The sequence below is a fragment of the Pantherophis guttatus genome, chromosome 3 (assembly GCF_059756535.1).
Source record: "Pantherophis guttatus breed Tessera chromosome 3, ASM5975653v1, whole genome shotgun sequence".
In the NCBI taxonomy this organism is placed as follows: Eukaryota; Metazoa; Chordata; class Lepidosauria; order Squamata; family Colubridae; genus Pantherophis; species Pantherophis guttatus.
In genome coordinates, this window is record NC_142065.1 from 192,630,129 (window position 1) to 192,657,173 (window position 27,045).

At 36.7% G+C, this 27,045-nt stretch overlaps 1 protein-coding gene across 1 annotated transcript in view; it reads right to left on the bottom strand.

The window, feature by feature from the left end:
* Positions 1 to 244: 244 nt before the first annotated feature.
* Positions 245 to 27,045, bottom strand: part of ANGPT1 (angiopoietin 1) — a 145,845-nt gene continuing 119,044 nt past the window's right edge. Inside the window, exons 8-9 of the mRNA XM_034422183.3 lie at positions 13,927 to 14,057; positions 245 to 3,496 (exon numbers count right to left, since the gene is read on the bottom strand). Of these exons, the coding sequence (XP_034278074.1) occupies positions 3,336 to 3,496; positions 13,927 to 14,057 (292 nt within the window). The 3' untranslated portion in view covers positions 245 to 3,335. The remainder of the gene's footprint in view (positions 3,497 to 13,926; positions 14,058 to 27,045) is intronic.

A 27,045-nucleotide genomic window follows, 5' to 3' on the forward strand; every position in this document is an offset into this window, starting at 1 on the left:
GGATGGGAGCTTACCCTGTTACGCAGCACTCGGGTCTCGAACCTGGGCTGTCAGCTTTCCACTGACAAGCTCACCATCTCTAACCACTGAGCCATTGCACCCTCTTGTAAAGAGTACAGCCTTTCATGCACACTCTGCCTGTGATTTGAAATATTCTTCAGCTTTCTTTTTTAAAATGTTGAATTTCAAGGGCAGGTCTGCCACAAGAATGCATTTCCCAAACAAGTCAAAATATGGAACCATCTAGCGTGTTTTAAACATTTTATTATAAAGGATAAGAAATCATGTCCCCCATTTCTTCAAACAGAGATAAATAAACAGTAAATATGCTAGTAGCTTTGATTTTTTAAAAAATCCTCCCCCTTTGCCATGGAGTCCGCACAGTAGCAGTCTGGATTTGGTGAAAAATGCCACTCACAAGAAGCACCACAATCTTTGGACATAAATGAAGATAGCTGAAATAAAAGAAAAAGCAACAGTTGGCAGGGACCACTGAATAAAGAACAGTTAGGAAAGTTAACCAGAAGAAAACATCAAATTAACCCCTTAGGCAGGAATATGTACTGTAAATACAAACAAATACATAAATACACAACTTAACTTGAAAACTGTCACAATTACAAAGAACACCGTGGTACATCCTTGTTTTTTCATGTTTTGTTTTTAAAACGAATGCTTGTTTTGTTCCCATACATGGAAGAAATATTATTTCCCTGGATTAAGAGGAAGCTGAGACCATTGTATTATATACAACAGAAATTATTAATTAAAAATAATTAAAAAAAGCTCAGGCATTGGTTAAACCCAATGATGTTTTAATTTCAGAGCCATCAGTCATGTACATAATAACAGAAAGAGAATAATTACTGGCTTGAGAAAAATGAGAAGCTCATTCTATATCTCAGAAAGATAGGAGCATAAAAAGATGAATTATCAGATCATACAGTTTCTGTATCTAGTCCAGGATTATTAACTGTGATAATAGGGTAGCTCAGGTAGGCACTTGTATCATTTAAATTGTTTTATAAATTTTTGGATATAGCAATAGCAATTGCACTTAGATTTATATACCACTTTATAGAGCTTTACAGACCTCTCTAAGTGGTTTACAGAGTCAGCATATTGCTGCCAACAATCTGGGTCTTCATTTTACAGATCTTGGAAGGATGGAAGTCTGAGTCAACCTTTAACCAGTCAGGACTGAACTGCTGACAGTGGGCAGAATTGGCCTGCAATACTGCACTCAAACCACTGCGCCACCACGGCTCTTGAGATACAAGGACAACATTTAGAACGTGTCAATATAGTCTGCCACTGAACCATAGTGTCTCTCCATTTCACATGAATCTGCATGAATTAATTATCTGCATAATTAATAAATAAACTCCTGTATTTTTTTAAACCAGTTCTCCTTTGCTTTGGTGGTTCAGAATTCTTTTTCACAGATTTTTTTTTTAATTCCTCATGGGTGAACTTTGACAGTTCTGCTCTTATTTATTACACAGTGGCCAAGTGGTATGTATATGAATGTCCACTAGTTCCCTGTATTCCCTTAAGAATTCCGGGTGCAAAATTTCCCATTTAATTTCAGTGAAAAGACCAAATGCATAAAAGTTCTAAATTATCATCCTGTATTTTGCTTATCATAAGCCTCTTTATCTTGAGGGAATATTTAAAGGCACATATGTATATATTGCTGAATCAACAAATTAATATAATCTTCCCAAGGGAAAAATGGGATACAGATAAAAATAAGTAATATCATGTTTATAAGTAAATGATCAGCATACATAGAAATGATGGACCCTAGCTTACTGCAAAATGCTTTTCTGAAACCATAAAAATAGGATGAGTCAATGGTTTGATTCAACTGCCAATGTTCCTCTAATATGGTGTTGTGTCTAATGTTAGATGAAATATCAATGAAAGACCTTGTCACTTGGCAAAATATCTGAACTAGGTTTCAACACTCATTAGAGTGTTAGAGTATATAGAATCTATATACATTGGATATAGATGTATTGGAAACAAGTAGAAAACACAATAACCCACAATTTTAGAAATCTCTGAATTCAGGATTATGTGTACCATCTAGATAATGATCTAGGGAACTACATGTTAGTCCTACTCATTTTAAATAATATTTTGTTTTCCCATTTAAATTAATCCACTCAATTATAATTGCTTTCCATTCACGGCATTTGCAATCCATATCTGTGATCTCTTTCTTCTCTTGTATTTCTTAATTTCCAACCCGCTGTCCAAAGGTGTAAATAAAGGATAGGAAATAACTCATAGTTTTCTGCTGAACTCTGTCAAATGAAGGTTGAATAACAGATGTGAAAGTCTTAGCAATTTACTAGTAACATTTACATGCAAACCAGCAAGACTGATAAAGTAAATCCAGTTAATACATGGTTATGATATTTGCATATTTTCTGTATTTGTGTATCCATGTCATAAATCTATGTACAAATAACTTTGAGCTTGCATTTTTAAAAAAGAGCTGTGCTTTTTCTTTTTCTTTGTTTTTCGGTCGACATTCATACTGAAATGTCATATAAAGCAAAGTAAAGCTGTAGCAGTCAGAAAGAAAAATCCATAATTCCTTTTCCATGCTGTCAAACATAGTTGAATTATTTAGAAGAATCCAATTATCTGAATTGCCAAATCCTAGCTTAGCCATGCAAGTCAATTGACCATTCTCGCCATATTGCTCTTATTTTTCTGTCCAACTCGATTCGTTGTTTCTTTGAAGGATATTCCATCTGAATATCTGAAATAGGTTTAATGAGAAATAACTCATATATACCATATTGTTCTGGTATTAAAGATAAGTTTTCCATCTCAATCACATTTTCTGATGCCAGGTTGTAAGGCCATAGTTGCATTTTAAGGGGCTACAAATAAATAGCAGTTGTGCATTGAGTCGATACCATTTTCCTGACAGACAAACATCTTCTGCCATCCATTAGATTCTATTTCTGTTTTCCAAAAGGGCACTTGGTTTGCATGTCCTATATTTAAAAAAAAAAAACCTCTTGATCAAAGCAAAACAAAAAGAGGCTTTGGTTAAAAGATACCAGTTTATTTGTGGCAACCGAACCTTAAAGTTGTCCACTAAATAGCCACAAAAGCTATTTTATATTATTCATAATCCACAGTTTAACCTGTCCCCGGGTTGGACAGCAACTTGTGTTTGTTTACTGCAGCCAGTGAAATAAGATCTGAAGACAGCTAAGATGTTGGAATTCAGTATTTTCAGGGAGTTTCCACCTTCTGCTCCTAAAGATGACATAAGGTGTCCTTCAGATGCCCACTATCTTATTGCCTCTTTAAAAGTCCAAGGGACGGATCATCATAGTTGTGGAACGTAATGAATAACTTGGACCTTTGAAGTAATGCCATTTGATCCCATTTATTTTTCCATGGTGTTGTCCAGCTGAATAAAACATCCCATTGAGATTGGAAGGACCACAGGCATCAAACCACCAACCTGGAAACATTGGGAACAAAACAGACTCATTAACTATTGAACCATAGATTCTTTGGTTTGCAATATGAAGCTGATGAGTAAATGTATTGTGGAAAGCCAAGCCCCCCACCCAAAGAATGAAATATTTTGGGAAATATTAAAAAGGCAGAATATTATATTTCCCCAAAAGGGAGAAATGAAGAAACATGCTCTTAAAGACAGAAAGCAAGCTCAGTCTTTTTTAATAGACCCCCCCAGCAGATATTTTATTTTATTATTATTATTTTAATTTTATTTATATGCCACCCTTCTCTGGAGACTCAGGGCGGCTTACAATGCGTTAAGCAATGGCCTTCATACTTTTGTATATTTATACAAAGTCAGTTTATTGCCCCCACAAACTGGATCCTCAATTTACCTACCTTAGAAAGGATGGAAGGCTGAGTCAACCTTGAGCCTGGTGAGATTCGAACTTACAGTAATTGCAGACAGCTGGTGTTAATCACAATGCTATCAGTCTGCTGAGCCACCAGGCCCTGGTGCCCATTAAGAAAGATTGGGCCATCCAGATTGGATGGGAAGAAAAGAGTTTATTGACTAGATACAGTGAATTTAACCCCAGATCTAGCAGGAAATATTCTGAATTAAATTCAAGTTGGAATTTCATTGATCTAAGTCACAGGTGTCAAACTTGATTGTATCACGTGACATATTGTGACATATCACAACGTTTTTTGCCTTTGCAGAGCTAGGGTGGGCATGTCCCGTGTGTGACCCATTCAGCTCGTGGGCCATCAGTTTGACAAGCCTGATCTAGTGATGCTATTTTGAAGTTCTCACACTAAACATACAATTGACCCAATTAAGCTTGTTGTGAGAACAGAGCCACTATGTTTGAATGAAAGACAAACTAGTTGAACTTAAGGTTCATTCTCCTTACTCTTAATTTAAGAATTCTGTGTATGTGTAGAATAGAGCAAATGCTTAGAGCAGTACAATTTAAATGTTTAAAGCAGTGTTTTTTTTTCTTTTGCTTTCTGAAAAGTCAATTATTTAATTATTCAATTAATTCAGGTAAATATAACCCTTCTTGTTCTAATGATCTTTGTGGATTTATATAAAGATCAATATGAGACATATTGAGTTCTTCCTGGTTTTTACCTGATTAAGCATCTATTGGAACACAAAACAAAACAAATTTAACCCCAGCAGAATTTATATATTATCAGATATATTATCTTGCTTCCCTTTTATTGAACAACTAATTTTTATAGCATTTGTGGCCATTTCAAATTTCAGCATAAAAATTGCATACAAATATATTGCCATAAACTATAGCTGTGGATCTTCAAATCTGCTTTTCATCATATTTTGTAATAGCAAATAAGAAAATCACATTCTATCTTTATATGTAATATTATATTTTACTTTATTACAAATGCTAAAGTAATATTATGAATAACTGAATGTTGAGAAAGTGGACTACTCACTATTCCAGTGGGCCCTAATTTTAACCTGGCCTTACAAATTTTATCATCTAGTGTTATTCAAGATTAATCCCAGTTTTCTTAATTAATATGGAAATATGATTTTCAGATAGTAAGAGTCTATGTTTTTAGGTACACCACTCTTCATATTCAACTAATTGTGAGCTAATTGCTATAGTATAGCAAAGCCTTGAATGGTTTCAACATTATCACCATGCAAGCTTATGCAATGAATAAACATATTTACAGTTCCCAAATAAGTGTTTAAAGATAAGATTTTGGACATTTTAAGGTTTCCAGCTTAGGTGGTTGCTTTGCAGCATGTTACATTCTATCATATCAGTTCTTGTTATTTTACTCTTTGCTTTTCAAAACAACTAATATTATTTCTATTTATTTTCTTCCCTGCAGACCCAAAACAAAATAGTTGATATCTCTCTGTTACCACACCTCACTCATAGGCATTTTTGCATGGACAGATTTTTAATGAGATGTTGGTGCTAGAACAAGCTATAGCCCATTGGGTAATTTAATTGAACATTTTTCTTGTTTGTGTTAAATATTAAAACTATGAGCAACATCTGTTAAACTGATTTCCAGGGTTTTTCAATCAACAGTGAATTTTCTAAGAGTATATGCAAAAAATATATATCCAATTTCAATCCTTGGCATTTCTAGTAGAAATAATTCCAGATAATTCAGTTTAGAACATAGGACACAAAGATATTTAAGGATCTGGTCTCCTAGTGGACAATCACTTAAATAATAGCTAACAGTGTGCTGCAGCTGCCAAAAAAGACAACACAGTCCTAGGCTGCATTAATAGAGGGATAAAATCAAGATCATGTGAAGTGTTAATACCACTTTATAATGCCTTGATAAAACCACACTTGGAATATTGCATCCAGTTGTGGTTGCCATAAATTAAAAGATGTTGAGACTCTAGAAAGAGTGCAGAGAAGAGCAACAAAGATGATTAGAGGACTGAATGCTAAGACATATGAAGAACGGTTGCAGGAATTGGATATGTTTACTTTAATGAAAAGAAAGGGTGACATGATAGCAGTGTTCCAATATCTCAGGGGCTGCCACAAAGAAGAGGGGGTTAGTTAACCTTTTCTCCAAAACACTGTAAGACAGGACGAGAAGCGATGGATGGAAACTAATTGTTCTGTCCCCAACCACACGCACACATACCAACAGACGTTCAAGAGTTAAAGACCAAACCAGCCGGCAAAATCCTTTTCCTTATGATAACGGAACTTGGCAACAACCTAGTGGCTGCCTGCCAAGAGTTTATTATTTACGAAGAGGAGAGATAACTTCTCCCCACTTCTGATACATCAAAAGAAACAGCTCAATAATTACGGAGTTAATCAAGTCCAGAGATAATCCAGCAAAGTCTATAGCAAAAGTCTGGCAATGCAGAATGGCGTGGAAGCTTTCAGCTTTGTTCATCACAAGATTTGACTGGCCACCACGCTCCCTTTTATATCCTGTGGGGTGTGGTCCAGTGACTCAGCCTAATCTCGGGCATGCCTTTTCTTCTGTTGCGCGCACTTATCTCTGTGACACTGGCGTAGATCGAGCCAAGACTCATTACCCTCATCACTGTCCATCTGTGGCTGCGTGGATGTGCTTGGCCCCGGCCCTATCTCTTGCCCTTCGGCATTGCCAAAGAGGAGGGTCCTGGAGAGGGAGGCCTTGCCAACTCTTCTCCTTCACTCTCAGAGTCCTCTCCTGCCGATGACACAGGCTCAGGTAACGGAGCCACAACACTAATCAAGGAGAAAACCAACCTAGAACTAAGAAGAAATTTCCTGCCATTAGGAACAATTAGAACAATGAATCAGTGGAATGAGTTGCCTCCAGAAGTTGTGGGTGCTGCAACAGTAGAGGTTCTTAAGAAAAGATTGGAAACCATTTGTCTGAAATGGTACAGGGTTTCCTGCTTGAGTAGGAGGTTGGACCAGAGACTTCCAAGGTCCCTTCCAACTCTGTTATCCTGTTATCTGGTGTTTTTGTCAAAATGATGTAATCCACATTATACTACAAGTCATGATGTATATAGGACACTTCCTTAAGGTGAAGGGAAGAGAAATGGCCTTCTAGTTCACCTTTATTAAATTATGGTAAAGGAACCAAGATGCAAAAAACCTGATCTGTACTGACGAATTGCATGGATTATTGCCTTAAAAAGTGTCCTCCTCTCCCAAATTTGAAAGCATGATTGCTCGTCAGCATGGAAGGAATTGGAAAGACGCACCATTTATTTCTTAAAAATATACAGACATCTGAGCTCAAATTCTGTCCTCAGCAGGTTTTTTTTTGTTGTTGTTGTTTAAATATTTGTAGCCAAACTTTTGAGAGGTAAACATGGCCAAATAAATCACTGAGAAACAAACATTTCCAGATTCTCCTCCATTGTAGATGGCACTGAAGAGAAATGAACTCAAACAATCGAAACCAGTCTTAATTAGATTGTAGAGAATCAGTGTATCGTTTTACCAGCAGAGCTTAGTTAGATTCTCAAATGGGCAAGGCAGAACCTTATGGGAACATGCATGCTTGGTAAAATCATAAGTATTGGTTTTCATTTTTAATGTTTCTAGCTCTCTAAGCTTTACTGTTTCACTTCTAATGCTGGGAGATGGGGAGAAGCCCTATGGTTTTTACATAAAACTATTCGATTCTGTCCAATACTTTATACTGGTGAATTGATGCAATTATAGGAAATAAAAAATAAAGTCAAACCATTTTGAACTCACAAATTAACAATGGAATGACCCTCCTTTTCCTTAAATGCCAGCATTTAAATCCCCCCTATTATACAGGTAGTCCTCAACTTACAATCACAATTGGGACCAGAATTTCTGTTGGTAAGCAAAGTCGTTAAGTCACACCTGATTTTGTGACCTTTATTGCCATTATTGTTCAGCAAATCACTGCAGTTGTTAGTGAACCCAGCTTCCCTCATTGACTTTGCTTGTCAAAAGCTAGCTGGGATGGTGGCAAATGGCGGTCACATGACCCTGGGACACTGCAACCAAAATTTGATCATGTGACTGTGGGGATGCTGTGACAGCTATCTCTTTTTACAATGCCATTGCATCTTTGAATTGTCGCTAAACCAATGGTTCAATGCCGAAGACTGCCTGCAAGAAGTTTTCATATTCATTATTTACTATACATGTCCACTGATAACCTCTTTGAAGTTAAGGCATGCAATTCAGTCTTACTCTTTTCTCTCCCCCCCCCACCCAATTTCTCTTTCTGTTCATTCATTCTTCCTTTCTTCTTTCCTCTTTTACCTCTAACCATACCACTTTGAGGTAGGCATTGCAATAGTCATTAAGAATGTATAATAGAAATTTATTGAACTAAAGCTCACAAATGTAGTTTCCTCCCCGACTTCATCATTATTCCCATTTTCTCCATTCTTTCTTCTCAGTAAATTATTGATGTATGAAACTCTGATGATAAATATTATATTTATATTGGTTTATAAATATAAATATTGTATTATATTATTTCCTTTTGAAAATTTCCAGATTAATTTTGAATTTCAGTTTTGGTGGTGGTGTAGTTTAATAACTACACTAAGCAGATAAAATCAGCTTTGCATTTTAGGTTTAAGGCGTAGCCTACAAACACAATCAACTTCCATTCCATTCCTCCACAATTATTTGGCACCTGAAATTTGTCTGGATTTTTTTTAAAAAAATAGAGAAAGAGCATGGCTATGGACTTCTTTTTGTCTTCTCAATTCAAATGTTTCAAAATCTGGTTTGATGGATCTATTGAGACAGAAATCGTTGAGTGAAAAGTAACTTACTGTATGACAACATGATTTTAATCATTTGAACCGTAGAGTGGCAGAGTGGTTAAATGCAGTATTGCAGGCTAATTCATCTCACTGCCAGGAATTCAATCCTGACTGGCTCAAGGTTGACTCAGCCTTCCATCCTTTCAAGGTCAGTAAAGGAGGGCCCAGATTGTTGGGGGCAGTATACTGAGTTTGTAAACCGCTTAGAGAGGGCTATAAAGCACTGTGAAGTGGTATATAAGTTTAAGTGCTATTGCTATTCTATCAAAAATCCTATTTATGAGACCAAATTTTAGGGTTCATTTTTTGGTGACGTTAAAGTTGAATTATTTTATTTTCTTACCCCTTAAAGGAGAAGGATGTTAGGTGCTGATTTTGTTAAATTTTAATGCCAGGTTACTGCATAAACCAGGATATAATTAAGTGCAGAGCAGGTAAATAATAATCAAGTTCCTTGCACATCATTAGCAGAATACTGTCAGAGTATCAGATTTTTTTGGCTCTATCAAATAACAATTTTCCCCCCAAACTAAAATGCTTAGATACTGTTATTTTTCTGATTAAAATATAAACCTTAAATTCTGAATTTCCTATCTAATCTTTGGAGATGATGGACGAATTCATTGAAGAAGCCTTGAATTCATTTCTGCTATGGCTTTTATATTTTTGGCTTCTTCAGTATCAGAAAGAAAAGAGCCATTGTTTTTATACACCGGGAGTATTAATAACAATAATTAACCCATAACTTTGGGAGTTATAATCTTCTGCTTAAATCCACTGGATTATTATTTCACCACCGTTTTGCATATTTTGCATATTTATAAAATTCCACCCCTGAAGTAACACTTCATAACAAACTTTTTGGGAAGAATTGGTGCCAGATATATTCTTGCATTTTGCTATGTTGATCAGTTGACCTTTATTTTGTTACAAAATTGTACTTTAGGGGCTAATAACCAACAAAAAAAGCAGATTAACTGATGGTAAACTGAAACAAGAACATAATCTTGTAGAAATTTAAGACAAAGCTTAACAAGAAAGAAGAAACTAATCCTCTTTCTTGTTTGTTGTTTGTTTGTTTCTTTTTCAGAGTTAAGTCAACACAAGCAGCTCTTGGAACCATTTACACTGCCAAAAGTATGGATTAGAAGGTAGCATCTATTACTAATCCACTTTACAGGATCAGTCATACCATGAAATATTTTGTGGGATTTTTCTTAACCAGTCAAATTAAACTCTAGGAATTCCAACACAGGATGGGATGACAGTCTACCTAAATTATGCCTGTAGGAATAATCTACTAGACTGTAGATTTTAGAGCTCATGACTGGCTACTTTGATTAAGTAGGTTCCCTTTTGTCAGATCTGAGAGGCCATTTATTATCTCTGATCTGAGTGATCCAGTTCACACACATGAATGTTTTTCTCTTGTCAACAGTAACAAGTAATGACCTGCTTGCTTGAATCAGTCATCACAGATTAATCCCATCAGATACTATCTTAATCTAATGCAGCACCCATTCAGATTGTAACTTTCCTGGGAAGATGCAGAGTTTTTTCCCTTATGTGAACAAGGGAAAAGATTAAGGGAAAATGTGGACAAAAATTAGAACCAGCGCTAAGTAGCTAATTTATTCCTGATTTGGCTTAGAGTAGAAGTCCACACAGTATTAGATTTTTTGGTGCTAAGAAATTGGTATATTGCATATATTTATTATTATATTATGCTATGCTATGCTATGCTATGCTATGCTATGCTATGCTATGCTATGCTATGCTATGCTATGCTACACTATAGGGACATGGTGGCTCAGTGGCTAAGACGCTGAGCTTGTTGATCAGAAAGTCGGCAGTTCAGTGGTTCGAATCCCTAGTGCCACATAACAGAGTGAGCGCCTTTTACTTGTCCCAACTTCTGCCAATCTAGCAGTTCAAAAGCACGTAGAAAAACAGGGACCACCTTTGGTGGGAAAGTAACAGCGTTCCATGCACCTTTGGTATTTAGTCATGCCAGCTACATGACCACAGAGATTTTCTTCGGACAGCGCTGGCTCTTCGGCTTTGAAACAGAAATGAGCACCATCCCCTAAAGTCAGGAACAACTAGCACATATGTGCGAGGGGAACCTTTAACTTTACCTTATGCTATGCTACGCTACACTATGTTACACTATTATATTATTATTTTATTATATGGAGGTTAGCTCTTTCCCTGTTTATTTTCTGGAAGTACCTCAAGACCTGTTATGTCATCAGGCTTGGAGGTCCCAGGGGAACTGTGAGATCCTGAGATGACTCCATGTTGCTGTTAACTTCTAAACTCTTCTAACTTTTATGATTTTTAATAATGTCTGTTTAATAATGTCTGTTTTTTATATATTGTTATTGTTTTATATTTTTGTTTGTATGACTCCCTGAGGTTGATGGCCATATATATTTGATGAATAAATAAAGAAATACATACCTAACTATATGATAAACAATGACTGAAGACAGATAATACAGGTAATACAAATAATACACTTTTTTTCTCCTTCAGTCCTATTTATAGAACAGGGTAGTAATACACCATGACAAAAATTTACAAATTTAATGGCCACAAACAAGATATAGCTAATTAACAATTATAATTAGTAATTACTGCTGACTGTATATAGCTTCACTCCTGACTTACAATATAATTTTATCTTATAATGTAATTTCCTGCTATAAATAAATGAAGTCTTGAAATTGATTGGATATACTTGTAACAGCAATTCAACTAACAAATTTCCTGTTTTGGTTTCATTAGTTTACAAGCACAAGCACTAAAGTGATTTTAGTATTTATTTGTTCATACCATAAACTATAGTAGTTTAGTTACTCATAAGTAGGAAAAAACAACTAACTTGATTTCAGGTTGTACCAATACTGCTACAGCTAAAAATAAGATCCAATCAAATACTTTGGATTTATGCTAGGTTAAATTGAAAGCAAGTATATGCATCTGATCTACTTGCTTGAAGAAGAAAAAAAAAGTAATGTATTATATGAAAATTAGAAAAATATTTCCAAAGGCCATGATAGATGGCATTGATTCTTATTAAACAAGGAGTATATTGTAATTTTATATACTAGTGAAAAAGAAGCATAAAAATGTTGCTAGGGTGGTAGAGGGTGGTAGATTTAATATCTTTGTTCCAGGTGTGCTGTACAGAACATCACAAGAAATGATTGCATAAATGCTTTATGAACATCACAAGAAATGATTGCATAAATGCTTATGTACTCAAGGAAATAAGTAATAGGATGTCTATTTATGTATATGAATCTTTTCCCAGATCTTCAATAACTTGTTGTTCATTAATTCTATTCAAATGTAAGTATAATAGGTGCCCACAAAGGATTCTGGGAATATTTGTCTATATACAGTAAATGGAAAACATTTCCCAATAAAGATCTGTAACTTACTTCTGAAAAAGATGTGTCTACTGGATTCATGTGTTATTATACTCCCCTCTTCTCTCCCTCTCTCCGTCTCCCTCTCTCTCTCTCTCTCTCTCTCTCTCACACACACACACACACAGAAATACACAAAGCTTTGAAGTTCTATCCTTGACAGAACTTCATATGAAATAAGATGTTAGTCAAAATAAGATTTAATTTCCCTACAAGAAACTTCTGAAAAAGATGTATCTACTGGATTCATGTGTTATTCTCTCCCTCTCTCCCTCTCCCTCCCTCCCTCTCTCCCCCCCTCTCTCTCTCACACACACACAGAAAGAGAGAGAAATACACAACACTTTGAAGTTCTATCCCTGACAGAACTTCATATGAAATGAGATGCTAGTCAAAACAAGATTTAATTTCCCTACAAGAAACTGCTTTATGTCAAATTAAACAAGAAATGCATATGTATTGTTGTTAACCCTGATTATTTTAGTCAGCAGCTCAGTTCATATATGCTGTTATTTGCCACATATATTCTTCATTTCTCAGAGAAACTACAGAATTCCACCCAGTCTATCAAAGATAGCTACAGAACTCATGTATATTTTATATAATTTATAATGAATGAGCTGTCTACATGGATCGCCAAGACCAACAGAAAGTCTGATAAGGAACTTTACTGTCCAGAATACAATTATTTCTAAGATGAATTGTTTTATTAAGTTATATTCACAACTGGTTTTGGGACCAAGCTATTTCAATACATCTTTCTAAGTCTGATTATTGAGAAATGTTTAAATTTCTATCTTGTAGGAAGATGCATATGGTAAAAACATAAACATAATACTAATCTATTCAGAGTTTTTACAACCCAACCAAACTCAATTAATACCCAACCAGGAACATTTACACATTTGGGATCCAAAAGATAAACTAATGCTATTACAACATTTGCTTTGCAATTTATCAACAGCTATCTTGCCTTGAAAATAGGAAGTTTTTGGATTTTTAAAAATCTTATTCTCAGCATAGTGTAACTGAGAATTTCTTTTTGCTGCCTTGTATGTTTTTCAGCTTTTTCACTGGGAGGTGTGAAGTATACAACTACTGATGTTGGTGTTATCTGTTGCATAAATTTTCATCATTCTGAATTTTCCCGGGTGATCAGACTTTCTAGTCTGAAAAAGCCCAAAGAGATGAGTTCATCATGCTTATTATTTCATTTGATCCCTTGTCTCTTTCTTAAGTGTGTGCTTTTAGTTATGGAGTAAAGAAAGCCAAGGGTACAAGCCAGAGGTGGGTTTCAGCAGGTTCTGACCAGTTCTGGAGAACCGGTAGTGGAAATTTTGAGTAGTTCGGAGAACCGGTAGTAAAAATTCTGACTGGCCAAGCCCCCATCTATTCTCTGCCTCACAAGTCCCAGCTGATCGGGAGTAAATGGAGATTTTACAGTATCCTTCCCCTGGAGTGGGGAGGGAATGGAGATTTTACAATCCTTCCCCTGCCACGCCCACCAAGCCATGCTCACAGAACCAGTAGTAAAAAAATTTGAAACCCACCACTGGTACAAGTTTTCCATATTCAAACTTTACTGAAATCCCTTGAAAAAATAAGAATGAAAAAAGTCATTCAGAAATAGTGTAATCATGTTCTCTTCCTCTCTGTCATTTCATCCAAACATTATGTATGATTCTGTAACTGGATGCTTACCTCCTGTTAGCATAAGAGCACATTTGCACATACAATTGTCATTGTCAGCATCTTTGGTACTAAAGTCAGCACCATGTAATATCAGGCTGCTTTGTTTTCCTGCTGTTCCAGAATGACCCTTGAGATACAGCCTGAGAGAGAAAAAGAGAAGGTGTTAAGAGAGGGGAGATATTATCAAGTACAGTTCTTTAAAATTTGCCCTTAACTTGGGTCTTCAAGAAAACAGACCTAGGAAATTTCTGAAATCCGAGAACCAGAAAAGTGATTCTCTGGCATGTTGCTAAGAATTTATTTCTCTGATTCCTTTCCCTCAGATGAAATTAGCACTGAGGCCAAGACCTCAACAACTGATTTATTAATAATTATGCTAGTTGAAGTATATGAACAATGCAGATTCATTAAAAAGAGTAAGAAGAAGACACAGAGCAACATATACAGAACCTCAAAAATGGTGCTCCACATCAACAAGACTGGATGTTGGAATCTTTTTTCTACCAGGTAACTGAAAATAAAGGGATGTGGTGGCTCAGTGGCTAAGATGCTAAGCTTGTCAGTTGAAAGGTAGGCAATTCAGGGTTCGAATCCCTAGTGCCGCATAATGGGGGTGAGCTCCTGTTACTTGTCCCAGCTTCTGCCAACCTAGCAGTTCGAAAGCACGTAAAAAATGTAAGTAGAAAAAATAGGACCACCTTTGGTGGGAAGGTAACAGCATTCCATGCGTCTTTGGCGTTTAGTCATGCCAGCCACATGACCACGGAGACGTCTTTGGACAGCGCTTGCTCTTTGGTTTGAAACTGAGATGAACACTGCCCCCTAGAGTTGGGAACAACTGACACATATGTGCGAAGGGAACCTTTACCTTTACCTTAAGTGAAAATATCTTGGATCAGCTTCCCAGAGAAAAGGAGTTTTCTAACATGCAACAACAGATACTTGCATCCTGTCCCATATAGAATATAGATGAACAATCTCCAGTTCACCTTTTCTTTCCTTCTTGAAATTTGCACTCAAACTCTAGCTGCCCAGCCACTTCATCTTTATATAGCAATAAAGAAGCAGCTGTGGTGCATTGTTCTTTTGCTTTCATTCAAGATATCCTATTAGATCAGAATGTCTAATTCTATGGCAATTCCAGGATAGCTTTTTATAATAGCGTTTTCCAGTAGATTCTGTTGAAAAATTGTGAGATCTCAGTCCTCTACTCAATTTACTCTAGAAGAAGATTATTTAGAGAATTCCCATTTCAGATAAATATGTCAGATGGCAGTGAAAGTTACATATTGCCTATTTATGCTTAAGGGCGTGATCCATGATATTTTGACATGTGTCTTTTTAAAGAGCTAAACATTGTTTCTGGTGTGTGTGTGTGTGTGTGTGTGTGTGTGTGTTAGAAAAAATGTGGCCAATCAGCTAATTGTGTGATAAATGCAATTCCAAATGTAGGCTAAAGATAAAATATCTTGGAAAAAACACTGGTTATGAAAACATCTTTATAAGGCACAGTTAGCAGTGCCAATTAGATACTGTTTTCTAAGGCAATATACAAATGAGGCTTGGAAGCAATATATTTTAAAGCTTTTTGCCTGTCTTTATGCATTTTAAATTAAATATAAACAAACTAAATTGAGATTAAAGCTTTCTAGATTTAGTGGTTTGGACATTGATGGCTCATTTTGGTAAATTATCTTGGTTTCCCCCCTACCCACCCAAAGAGGAAAATAAATGCCTATGGAATAGTGCTGAGAGAAAAATGACTTTGAGATATGGTATCTCCAAGCTTATTTTAAACTGTCACAGATCATCAGTACATCACCCATGCTAGACTTACAGAAGCCGATGTCAGCATAAAAGAATGGAACCTGACTTTTTGACATCAGTTAATCAAATTTGAATAGAATATGCCACTATGAAGATATTAGATAAAAGGCTAGTAGGTGGGGGTTTTTTTAATATACATTTTAAATTGAGATATGTGAAACTTCCTTGAATAATTTGGCAATTGTTAGAACCAAATTGGTGAGAATGGTCATAATGATAAGGATCATCAGAAATGTAGGGTAATCAGTGTTTGTGGGAGTAGCTCAGTAGCTCATGTAAGTTGATATCATTATCATACAACTGAGTTTGCATTCTTTGTGTAATGTCAGCAGGCCAAGTATCTGATGTTTATGCAAAGGACACAAAGTTTAGATCATTTCTTGGAAAGATAGAAAACTGGGTGCAAACGGCCTGAAATACTCAATCTTGTATTTATATTGCAATGTTGACATTGGTGCTCTTTTTAAAAAAAAATAATAAACCAACTTCAAAAGATGTTTGGAAAGATGCTGCTGCACATCCTATTTTTAGGTAATATACCGTATTTTTCGGACTATAAGATGCACCAGAGTATAAGACGCACCTTAGTTTTTGGGGAGGAAAATATGAAAAAGCTGATTGGCGGGTAGATCGGCCTCCCAGAATACCCCCAATCAGCTGTTCCGAGAGGTGAACTTTAGCAACAGGTTCGTTGGTTGTGAGCTCTTCGCTTTGCTTTTTTTTCCCCCCAGCCTCTGAAACCTCCATTTCAGAGGCTGTTTTTTCAGCCTCTGAAACCCCCTCAGCGGGGTACATCTTATACTCCGAAAAATACAGTAATCTTTGAAAAGCCTCATAATACAAATTCTGAAAGGAGAAGACTATACCAATATGTGAGATTTATGCTGCAGTTACTACAAATGTTGGCTATTGTATTTCTCTTTCTTAATGAAAAGCTTTCTTTCTTTCTTTCTTTCTTTCTTTCTTTCTTTCTTTCTTTCTTTCTTTCTTTCTTTCTTTCTTTCTTTCTTTCTTTCTTTCCCAGCATTATAGGCTTCTCTGACACTAAGTCTTTGCATAATGTGTCTAAAGTAGGATAAATTGTGCCTTGACTGAGAACTCTGAGTTTATTTGTTCAATGTTCCATTTATTTGCTTTCTTGGTTGCCCATGGTATTCTCAGGAGTCTTCTCCAACACCAAAGTTCAAAAATTCGGATGTAAAATCCACTAAAAATGATGAATTTTTGCTTGGTGTCAGCTCCACTATCTAGAGCAGATGAGGAAATCATCTCCACAGGAGGGCTAAAAAAACTTCTATTGAGTTTGGCTGTAATAACAAAATTGTGCAAGGCTGATTGTACTATTTATTCCTCCTCCTTCTTATATGCCAATGAATCAAGCAGGCATTTGCATATCCATGTTATCTTGTTACCTGGACTTTTTTTAAAAAATGCTTCAGCCCTTTTTGACTACATAGTGGTTCATGCAAATTCCCATAAAGTTCATCTATTTTACTTTCTACTTTTGGAATATATTCCTATGCATATTGTATACTTACATCCCTTTTTCTATATTGTTTCATATTCTCACAAACTCTGTTTGCACAAAACAAATGTTAGTGTCAAGCCCCAGGGAAATTAGAAAATCCAGGCAGTTCAAATGCGTACAAAGGTTTTTTTTTTTTTTTTTGTGAGCTTCAGCTCTCTGCAAGAAACTGAACTACTAATGGCCAAAACAAATTGGGGGTAGGTAAGAGTCAAAGGAATTTAAGGTAGCCTGGACTTAGATTCTTGTGGGTGAGAAGGGACTCATGACTGAGGCTGCATTTGACTCCTCACTTGGGCTTAGTCTGGTCATCTCCTACACCTAGTGTGTGAACTAATATTCTTCTGTCAACCTAATCCCTTCTGTCTCCATTTCATACAACATCAATGTTCTCTCCAACATCACATTTTAGGCTTCTTCTAACCAAAATAATGAGAGTAATGAAGAATGCTGAGATACAATACAAAATACATTCCGTGACAAATGATCAAGATTTCTTGAAAATAAAAACAAGGGATGGAATAAAGCATTGGTTGAGACCCTGAAGGTTTGATACAGTCAGCAGGACCAAAGCTGAACTAGATCATGAATATGATTTTGTATAAATAGCTATAGCCGCTACATTTTTACTAGAAGTAAATGTAAAACGCATATTTAATCTTTGTTCTCTTACTTGTATTCAGAACATGTATGAATCTCTATGTCTTGCACAGTACAAACTAAAATGCTATCCTCACTGATGCAATATATGCAGACTAATACATACAGTAGTAAGCCAATTCTTCTCTTCTGCTACAGCTTAAAATGGGAGGGAAAAAAATCCCAACTACATATGCAACAGGTTTTGAAAACCTACTCTGAAACACATCTATTGGGGTGAAGACCTTAAGTGACTGAGTAGGGGGCTTCTATTTTCATGATGTTGTATTCCATTGAACCATTGAGAATCAAAACCCCCACATCAGTTTTGGGTGAGAAAAAGGTCAGAGGATTTTTGAACTTTAAATGGAAGTCAAACCCTTAGATTTTATCAGAGAATGGAACATACGTTAGCAACTAGATGAGAATTCTCTTTGCAATTCTGCTAATGTTACACATAAATAAGTCTACCTCTGTGTGTTTCTAAAATGGACTATGTTATATCTGAGATTACATATTAGAAGGCTCTGCAAAATCTACGAAGTCCATGTGAGTCTCTGAATTGGCTTTGAATGTTTCCAAAAAGCACATGACTCAATTTGATACCTTGCATTAAACCGATTCAAATATTTTGTTTATGAGATAAATCAGTCCCAATTCTTTGGAGTCAAATTGTCTATATTAAGATTCACACATCCCTAATATTATTTACCAAAATATTATATTTGCCTTCCATTTAACAATTGCCTGCAATATTTTATGAACTGTGCATTAAGCCCTTTTATTATTAAAAAATAACTAAAACCTGATCAATACGTTAATATTTTATACATACAACCAAGATAGGTAGATGGGGTTTTAAAAGCATTGCTAAAAGAAATTGTGACCCTCTCTTATACCTGTTTATATTATCAAGATTTTCCATGCTAAGAAGATCATGTGCTTTAACAATAAGTTCTCTCTGGACCATCACACATTTTGGTTTTGATTTCTCTAGTGTTAATGGTTTAATAACCTCTTTCAAATTATGCTTTAGAAATTGGCTGCAGCACAGATGGAACGTTTTGAGATTATGGCTGCCAGCAGGCAGAATGAAGTATAAGAAAGAAGTAAATGAGTTTAATGTGAAATGACAAACAAACAAAACATGTTGCTTGCTACTTGTGCATTTCAAGATTTGACAGCATCTATTTCAAGAACTGGCTTAGCATATGTATGTGCCAACATCCCAAAAGGAAAAGCAGGACTATTGTTTGTTCTCCTTTGACATTTTCATTGCCTACTTTATGCAATGGTATATGTGATCTAATTAGTAGATTAGATTTTTTAAAAAATTAGCTGTCATGTACTCCATCGTGACAATCTGAAATATGCTATCAGAAATGGTGAACGTAAACTGTGAATACATAAAATAAGGAAATCCAAATAGACCCTTAATGCAGTGGTGAAATCCAATTTTTTTACTACCGGTTCTGTGGCTGTGGCTTGGTGGGCATGGTGTGGCTTGGTGGGCGTGGCTTGGTGGGCCTGACAGGGGAAGGAAACTCCAAAATCTCCATTCCCACCCTACTCTAGGGGAAGGATATTGCATAATCTCCATTCCCACCCCACTCTGGGGCCAACCAGAGGTGGTATTTGCCGGTTCTCCAAACTACTCAAAATTTCTGCTACCGGTTCTCTGAACTGCTCAAAATTTCCACTACTGGTCCTCCAGAACCTGTCAGAATCTGCTGGATTTCACCCATGCCTTAATGGCAAAAATAATTGTGTCCTTCCTTTAGAACAGGGATGTCAAACTCAAGGGCCAGATCCAGCTTGCAGGGTGCTTAGATCTGGCCATGGGGCTGCCCTGGAAACAGCAAAGGACTGGCCAGTGAAACCCTCCTGAGCTCCGTTTTTGCTGGGCAGAGGGTTGCAGGAAGCCATCACAGCCAAAAATGGAGCTTGGGAGCCCATTTTCACTGGCAGAGTACTAGGCCATCACAAGCACTCCCAACACGAGTTACATCAAGCTGGCCATGCCTACCATGCCCACGCCCCCCCTGAAGTCAAACACAACCCTGATGCGGCCCTCAATGAAATTGAGTTTGACACCCCTGCTTTAGAGAGAGCAAAATTGGAGAACATGCAGCAATGGCCAAATTATCAGCATATAGTGGTACCTATTTATCTACTCCCATTTGCATGCTTTCGAATTACTAGGTGGAGAGGAGTTGGGGCAAGTAATGGAATTCATCCTGCTGTGCAGAACTTGGTCTCGAACCCAGGTTATCAGCTTTCCAGCTGACAAACTCATCATCTTTCACTGCATAATGGAAACCTAACTAAATTCACAAAGGAATGGCTTACTTATGTATGACACATTGCCCTGCAAGGCAAATTAAGATATTTACAGTGTTACATTTTGGAAAAATACACACTGTCCAACTAAACAGTAAACATTACCTAGTTTGGTAATGAAACATCTGCAAGAAAACTACCAAGCTCAGAGAGCAACCAAGGACCCCACAGTTCAACCCTGGCTACAAATATTCTTTTCTATCAGTTTTCATTCCTTTTTTTTATTCAGAGATGGAATAAGCTTCATTAGATGTTGATGCATATTTTATCATCAAACATTTAACAATTATGCAGTACATATTCTTTTCAACTCTGAAGCAAAGACATTTTCCCAGGACATATTAATATAATGAGAGGACTTTTCAATTAAACAACAGCAGAGTGAAGGCCAGAGATGGTATACAGCATGTTCTGACCAGTTCTGAAGAACTGGTAGTGGAAATTTTGAGTAGTTCAGAGAACTGGTAAATACCACCTCTGATTGGCCCTGCCCCCATCTATTCTCTGTCTCACGAATCCCAGCTGATCGGGAGGAAATGGGGATTTTGCAGTAACCTTCCCCTGGAGTGGAGAGGGAATGGAGATTTTACAGTATCCTTCCCCTGCCACGCCCACCAAGCCACACCCAACAAGCCATGCCATGCCCAACAAGCCGTGCCCACAGAACCGGTAGTAAAATTCTTTGAATCCCACCACTGGTGAAGGTCATCTTGGTCTGGGGGAGAGGGGGGAGCTTGTTCCAGAGGGCAGACATTGCTACAGAAACAGTCACCTATGAGGTCATAAGAGATCATTTTATTTAATTTAAGGAATTCAGGACACACGAACCCAGATGTTTTGCAAACAGCCCCTCAAGTAATCAGACCCTATGCCATCTATATATGTATCCATCCATGATTATTTATAAATCAATGTTTGTTCATGTGAAAAACAGAAGTTGTGTGAATCCAGCTCTAGCTTCAGAATCAAGCCACAATTTGTGCAAACCATAATTTACACGATCAAAGATCATCAAAACATGTAAGGTACACATCTGGTTACCCTAACCATGCTATAGGATATTCATATATGATTTTTAAAAATGTAAGGAATTATCATTGTTTTCAATCCAGGATCGTATTTCCTTAACCAGCAGTGAACTTCTAAGATTTAGTTAATCAGGGCAGGACAATCAAGACATGTACTGTTCCTGGAAATGTTTATAGCTATTTGAAACAAATAAATATTGCCTTGGAATCCTTCTGCTTTCTAAGGACATTGTGGTTTAAAAAAAAAAGAAAAAAGTGCCAGGATGAATTATGTGACACTAAGACCCCAGTTAAAAAACACAAACAGCCTGTTAAACATATTTCTGCTCCCATGGCGTCAGTTGTGGCCGACAGAGCCAGATATGAGTGAAAGGTTCACTCACTGTCATCTATTTATACTCTAGGCTCTTAGATGGTGCCACACTGACCGGGTCAGAAGGGCTTAGCCTGAGTCCAGAATGCTATTTCTTCCCTTAAGAAATCAGGGAAATAAACCTATAAAAACCTGCAGTTCAGAACTACGGTTCTATCAATTGCAACAGAATTAAGAAACAGGCAGGCAGGAATTGTTGCTGCTGTTAATTTTAAGGATGAGATTTTTTTTTAATTTTTTTTTTTTGGAAAAGGGAATAAATAATGCTTTGACTCAGTCCAGTTTGTGGATTTCTCTTAATCATGAGACTGTAGAAAGAATGCAGAGAAGAGCAACAAAGATGATTAGGGGACTGGAGGCTAAAACATATGAAGAATGGTTGCAGGAACTGGGTATGTCTAGTTTACTGAAAAGAAGGACTAGGAGAGACATGATAGCAGTGTTCCGATATCTCAGGGGCTGCCACAAAGAAGAGGGAATCAAGCTATTCTCCAAAGCACCTGAGGGCAGGAGAAGAAGCAATGCGTGGAAACTAATCAAGGAGAGAAGCAACTTAAAACTAAGAACAAATTTCTTGACAGTTAGAACAATCAGTGGAACAACTTGCCTACAGAAGTTGTGAATGCTCCAACACTGGAAGTTTCTAAGAAGAGGTTGGATAACCATTTGTCTGAAGTGGTGTAGGGTTTCCTGCCTGGGCAGGGGGTTGGACTAGAAGACCTCCAAGGTCCCTTCCAACTCTGTTATTCTATTTCTATTTCTATCACAAGGCCTGGGCATGAAGCATCATTTTCTTCTGATCTCAGAACACAACAGCCTCATTTGGCTATTCTGTTGAAAATATATGAGTTGGTTAAATTCTGACTGAGGCAAGCATATATGTCCCAGGATAATGTTGCAGGATCTAATCTGGGTCGCTTAAATTCCAATTGCCTCTCCCAAAAGCATCTCTTAAAACGGGATGAATCTTCTTCCAAAGGAGATATACTGCTTTAATGAATCAACTTGTTTCAGCATAAGAAATGTGATTTCAAAACAAATGCATACAGAGGAAAATGTAACTCAGACAACCTGAGCAAGGAACCTTAAAGCTTCATAGATAGATGCAGTCCAGAGATTTCTTTGCCTCTAGCCCTATAAACAGAATGAAAGTTTTTCTCCTTGTCAAAGGAGACAGGGTTACCAATCAAGTAACCATGTCAACCTCAATAACCAGACATCTTAAGCAGCAGGCAGCAGAGGCTAATCAGCTCTCCATACTGATATCGGTAGTGCCAGATCAATAGCCTACAAAACTCCCATCTTTTCCACAAACCCCAAAAAATCCCAGGCAGAAGGCATTCTCAAGCAGACTGAACAGTACTGGACTAAACAAAGTATCAATATAATCAGGTATATTCATTTCAAAATTGCTGCATAATATTCGTAAAGCAAAGGCATCCTCAGGATCAACCATTCTAGTCGAAGTGATGAAAATAGTACTGCAGCATTATGATGCAATCTCACTGCAGCTGCTTCACATAGGCTGAACTGTCTATGGAGATTCTTAGTCATTCTGGTCGTGGTTGTCCCAAAGGTACTTTTTCAAGAGGCAACTGGACTTGCTGGGTTTTTTTTTTTTTTGCTTCTCATCCATTCAGCTGAAGAAGCTTCTTGGATGAGAAGCGAAATGTCTTCAAAGAAAAACCAGAAAGTCCAGTTGCTTCTTGGGAAAAAAAAAGCACCTTTGGGATACTCAGATACTTTTTCTGGAGGCAGCTAAATTTTCTTGTTTTTTCTTTGAAGACATTTCGCTTCTCATCCAAGAAACTTCTTCGGTTCTGACAGGATAGTGGGAAATGGAAGGATTTATATTCCTTGCAGACAGCTGGTCATCCGCATCCTTTTAGAGGGTTGTTGAAGCACTTGGAGGTTTATCTGTCTCCTCAGGGTCACCTGAATAGTGTTCCTGGTTCCTGTAGTCTGCATTTTTTTTCTCTGGAAATCCATTCCTACTCCCACCCCATTCAAAAGGTTTTCACCCCAAATTGTATAGCTAGAAATCAATGAATATAAATCCTTACATTCCCCACTAGCTTGTCAGAGTTGAAGAAGCTTCTTGGATGAAAAGTGAAACATCTTCAAAGAAAAAACAAGGAAGTCCAGCTCCCTCCAGAAAACGCACCTTTGGGATAACCGTGACCTGGATGATTGAGAATCTCTACAGACTTTCACCTTTGGGATAGGCTGAACTGCTTCTTTCTGGCCACTTTCCTATATATTTTTCTCAACCACTCTATTTTACGAGTGATCCATATGCTTTTTGCTTGGAGAATCAATGGAGAACTTTATATTTTAGCTGGGGCAAATAAGCCAGAGACATCTCTAATGTGAAGAACTGTTCTGGCCAAACTATTCTGAGGCAAGCATATCAGAAAAATCAAAATTAAACTCAAGTCATTCCTGAAACAAATTTGTCTGTACAAATCCTTCCCTCCCACTTCCTCGATTTCCTGATAAGTCTATCTGAGGATTCATTCTGGCCAATGGAATAACAAATGTATATTTGTCTATGATCTAAAACTGTATCAATCTTTAAACCACAAATGCCTTCACTTGTATAGATTCAAAGACATATCATACTCTATATTTCCTGAGCAGAAAGAAATGTAAAAGACTATCTCCATCCAATACAAATATCCACCCCATGTAATTGAGCAAATGCCATATATTATCAAACATTTTGGTGAGCTCTTGGATACTCTGTATACTTTAGTTGGGATCTTGACTTCCCAGGACAAAAAAACCCCCCAAAACATACATAATTGTATGGTTTTGAAAAGTGAGGATATTTCTTAATGTACATGTGTTCAGCATTACTGTACCAAATCAGAGATTCTTAGACTAATAAAACGTAGTAGAGAGAAAGAAATACAAACACCACAGAGAATAAACAGAACACTTCTGAAGTCACCAGTTGGGATTGATCCAGGCTGAGTCCAAACTTTCTATGGGGTGTTAAAGAACAGTATGAAAGATGATTTTCCATATTTTTTCAGATGCAGTGGATTAGTTTGGAGACTCTGAATTCTTACATCAGTGATTGTAATGAAATGTTGGAGGGGTATTTTTTATCCAGTGAAGAGACTCCAGTACAAAAAAAAAAAGGCACTCAAGATATATCTCCCACAACCCTATTTTGTTTTGTTTTGTTTTCATCTTTCTATTTTAGTATTCTTTGAACAAATGCCCAAACCAACTTGGAAACCAGTTGCTCGGTTGGCTATTTTTGTTCCTGATGGAAATGGTGGTGTTTGAATTACATTTGCTGTGCCTTTTTCTTTTAAAAAAACAGAAAATTAGATGCAGAATCATTGTTGTAATTAATCATTTCATCATCATGGAAAACGCATTCATTTGGATGGGTGACTGCACATAAATAGGCCATTCCTCCTGAGAGATATTCAGAATAAAACAGCTGAAAACTGATGGAACGCAAAGAGGAGAAACGAACATTGGTAAAATCTAAGGCAATAACATCTATGGGATTGGAATTCTATCCTTAGTTCTTCAACAGCATTTGTGCTTGGCAAAGGGATTGAAGTCTTATTCGTATGCCTGTAACCATTTCCTTTAGTAGTGTCTTGAAAACCACCATTAGTGTATTAATAAAATGAAAAGAGTTATCTGGCTAAAAGTCAGTTTCCCAGGGCAAATCAACTTGCATCTTGCTAAAGGTTGTCATTATTCATAAGCATTTCCTCTCTCTCTTTTTCTCTTCCTGCTATGTACATACTTGAATATATAAATACATGGATAGGATTGCATCCTGATTATGTGTGTATTCTGAACACATATACGCTAAACTGATTTGTTGGCTTGTAAGGTAGTCTTTAGATTAGAGATTTTCACTTGCAGGGAATGGTGTGTATTTGCTTGGAATAAAACTAGACTTTGGTTGTCCCAAGGACGCTTTTTTTCAAAAGGCAACTGGACTTTTTTGTTTTTTTCCTTGAAAACATTTTGCATCTCATTCAAAAAGCTTCTTCAGTTCTGACTGAAATAACTGAAATAATTTGTAATGAATGCTAGATAATAGAATAGAATAGAATAGAATAGAATAGAATAGAATAGAATAGAATAGAATAGAATAGAATAGAATAGATTTTTTTATTGGCCAAGTGTGATTGGACACACAAGGAATTTGTCTTGGTGCATATGCTCTCAGTGTACATAAAAGAAAAGATACATTCGTCAAGAATCATAAGATACAACACTTAATGATAATCATAGGGAAACAGTCAATATAAATCTTAAGGATAGTGAGATACAACAAGATGTATGGATCAGGGGTGGGTTCTACTTACCTTTACCACCTTTGCAACGGGATTGCGCGCGAGTGCTCGCTTTGCTCTCTCACGCGCCTTGCTTCTATGCATGCAACATCCGGGGTGGTGGGCGGGGCCTCCCGCCTGTTTTACTACCAGTTTTTGAAAAAGCACCTTTGGGACATTTATTTTTATCTTGTGTATTAATTACTTTAACCCACTAGTTTTTACTTTCTTTTTTTTGTATTATTCATAATGTTGCTTACCCTGAATTAGTGTGATAGGTATGTGTGGATTGGAACCATAGTAAATTGCACTTACTATGCACAAAGACTTGTGTATTCGAACTCAAGATGGCAGTGATAGAACTTGAAATCTTCTCTATGTAAGATAATGTGTTTAAGTGTTAAGCTGTGAATAAATCTTTCGTTGGACCTGCCTCCTCCTAATCATGACAAAATGTAACAAGAACAGCAATCTTGTCTGCTCTTGAGGGCTGCAGTACTTCTATCTTTGTTTGAGGCACACCTATCACTGAGAGAAAGTCATCCATAACTTTGAAATTATATTAAATAATAACTGGGCTGAAAAGAAACATAAACCAGAATATGAGGAACTATTAAACTCTGTGGTCCAATAAGATCCTGAACTTGGCTAGAGTAAGAACTGAGAACTCTGACTATCTTTATTAGATCACTATCTTTTAAATGAAAAATAATAACTTAACCTTTATTTATGCTCTCAATCTGTTATTTCCATCTTGGGAAAATGTTTGTCTCCAGAGTTTTATGTAATACGCGCAGAGGTTTCTTCATGATCAAAAACCCCCAACAGTATTTTCCTGGTGTTTGCAAAACGTGCATTACTTTGAGCCAAGTTCAAATAGCTAGTTTAGCCCAACTGTAAGCCAAATCTGTATATTTTGTGCTGCTCTTGGTGTTTTTGGAATCACAACAGCTATCTCCAACTCTATCCACATCTCCCCTACACCTTTAATTAGTAACCATTGCTGTATAACCGAGAAGATGATGCCAGGAGCATTGACAAATGTATTTCACTAGCTAGCCTTTTGGCAATAATTGTTTCAAA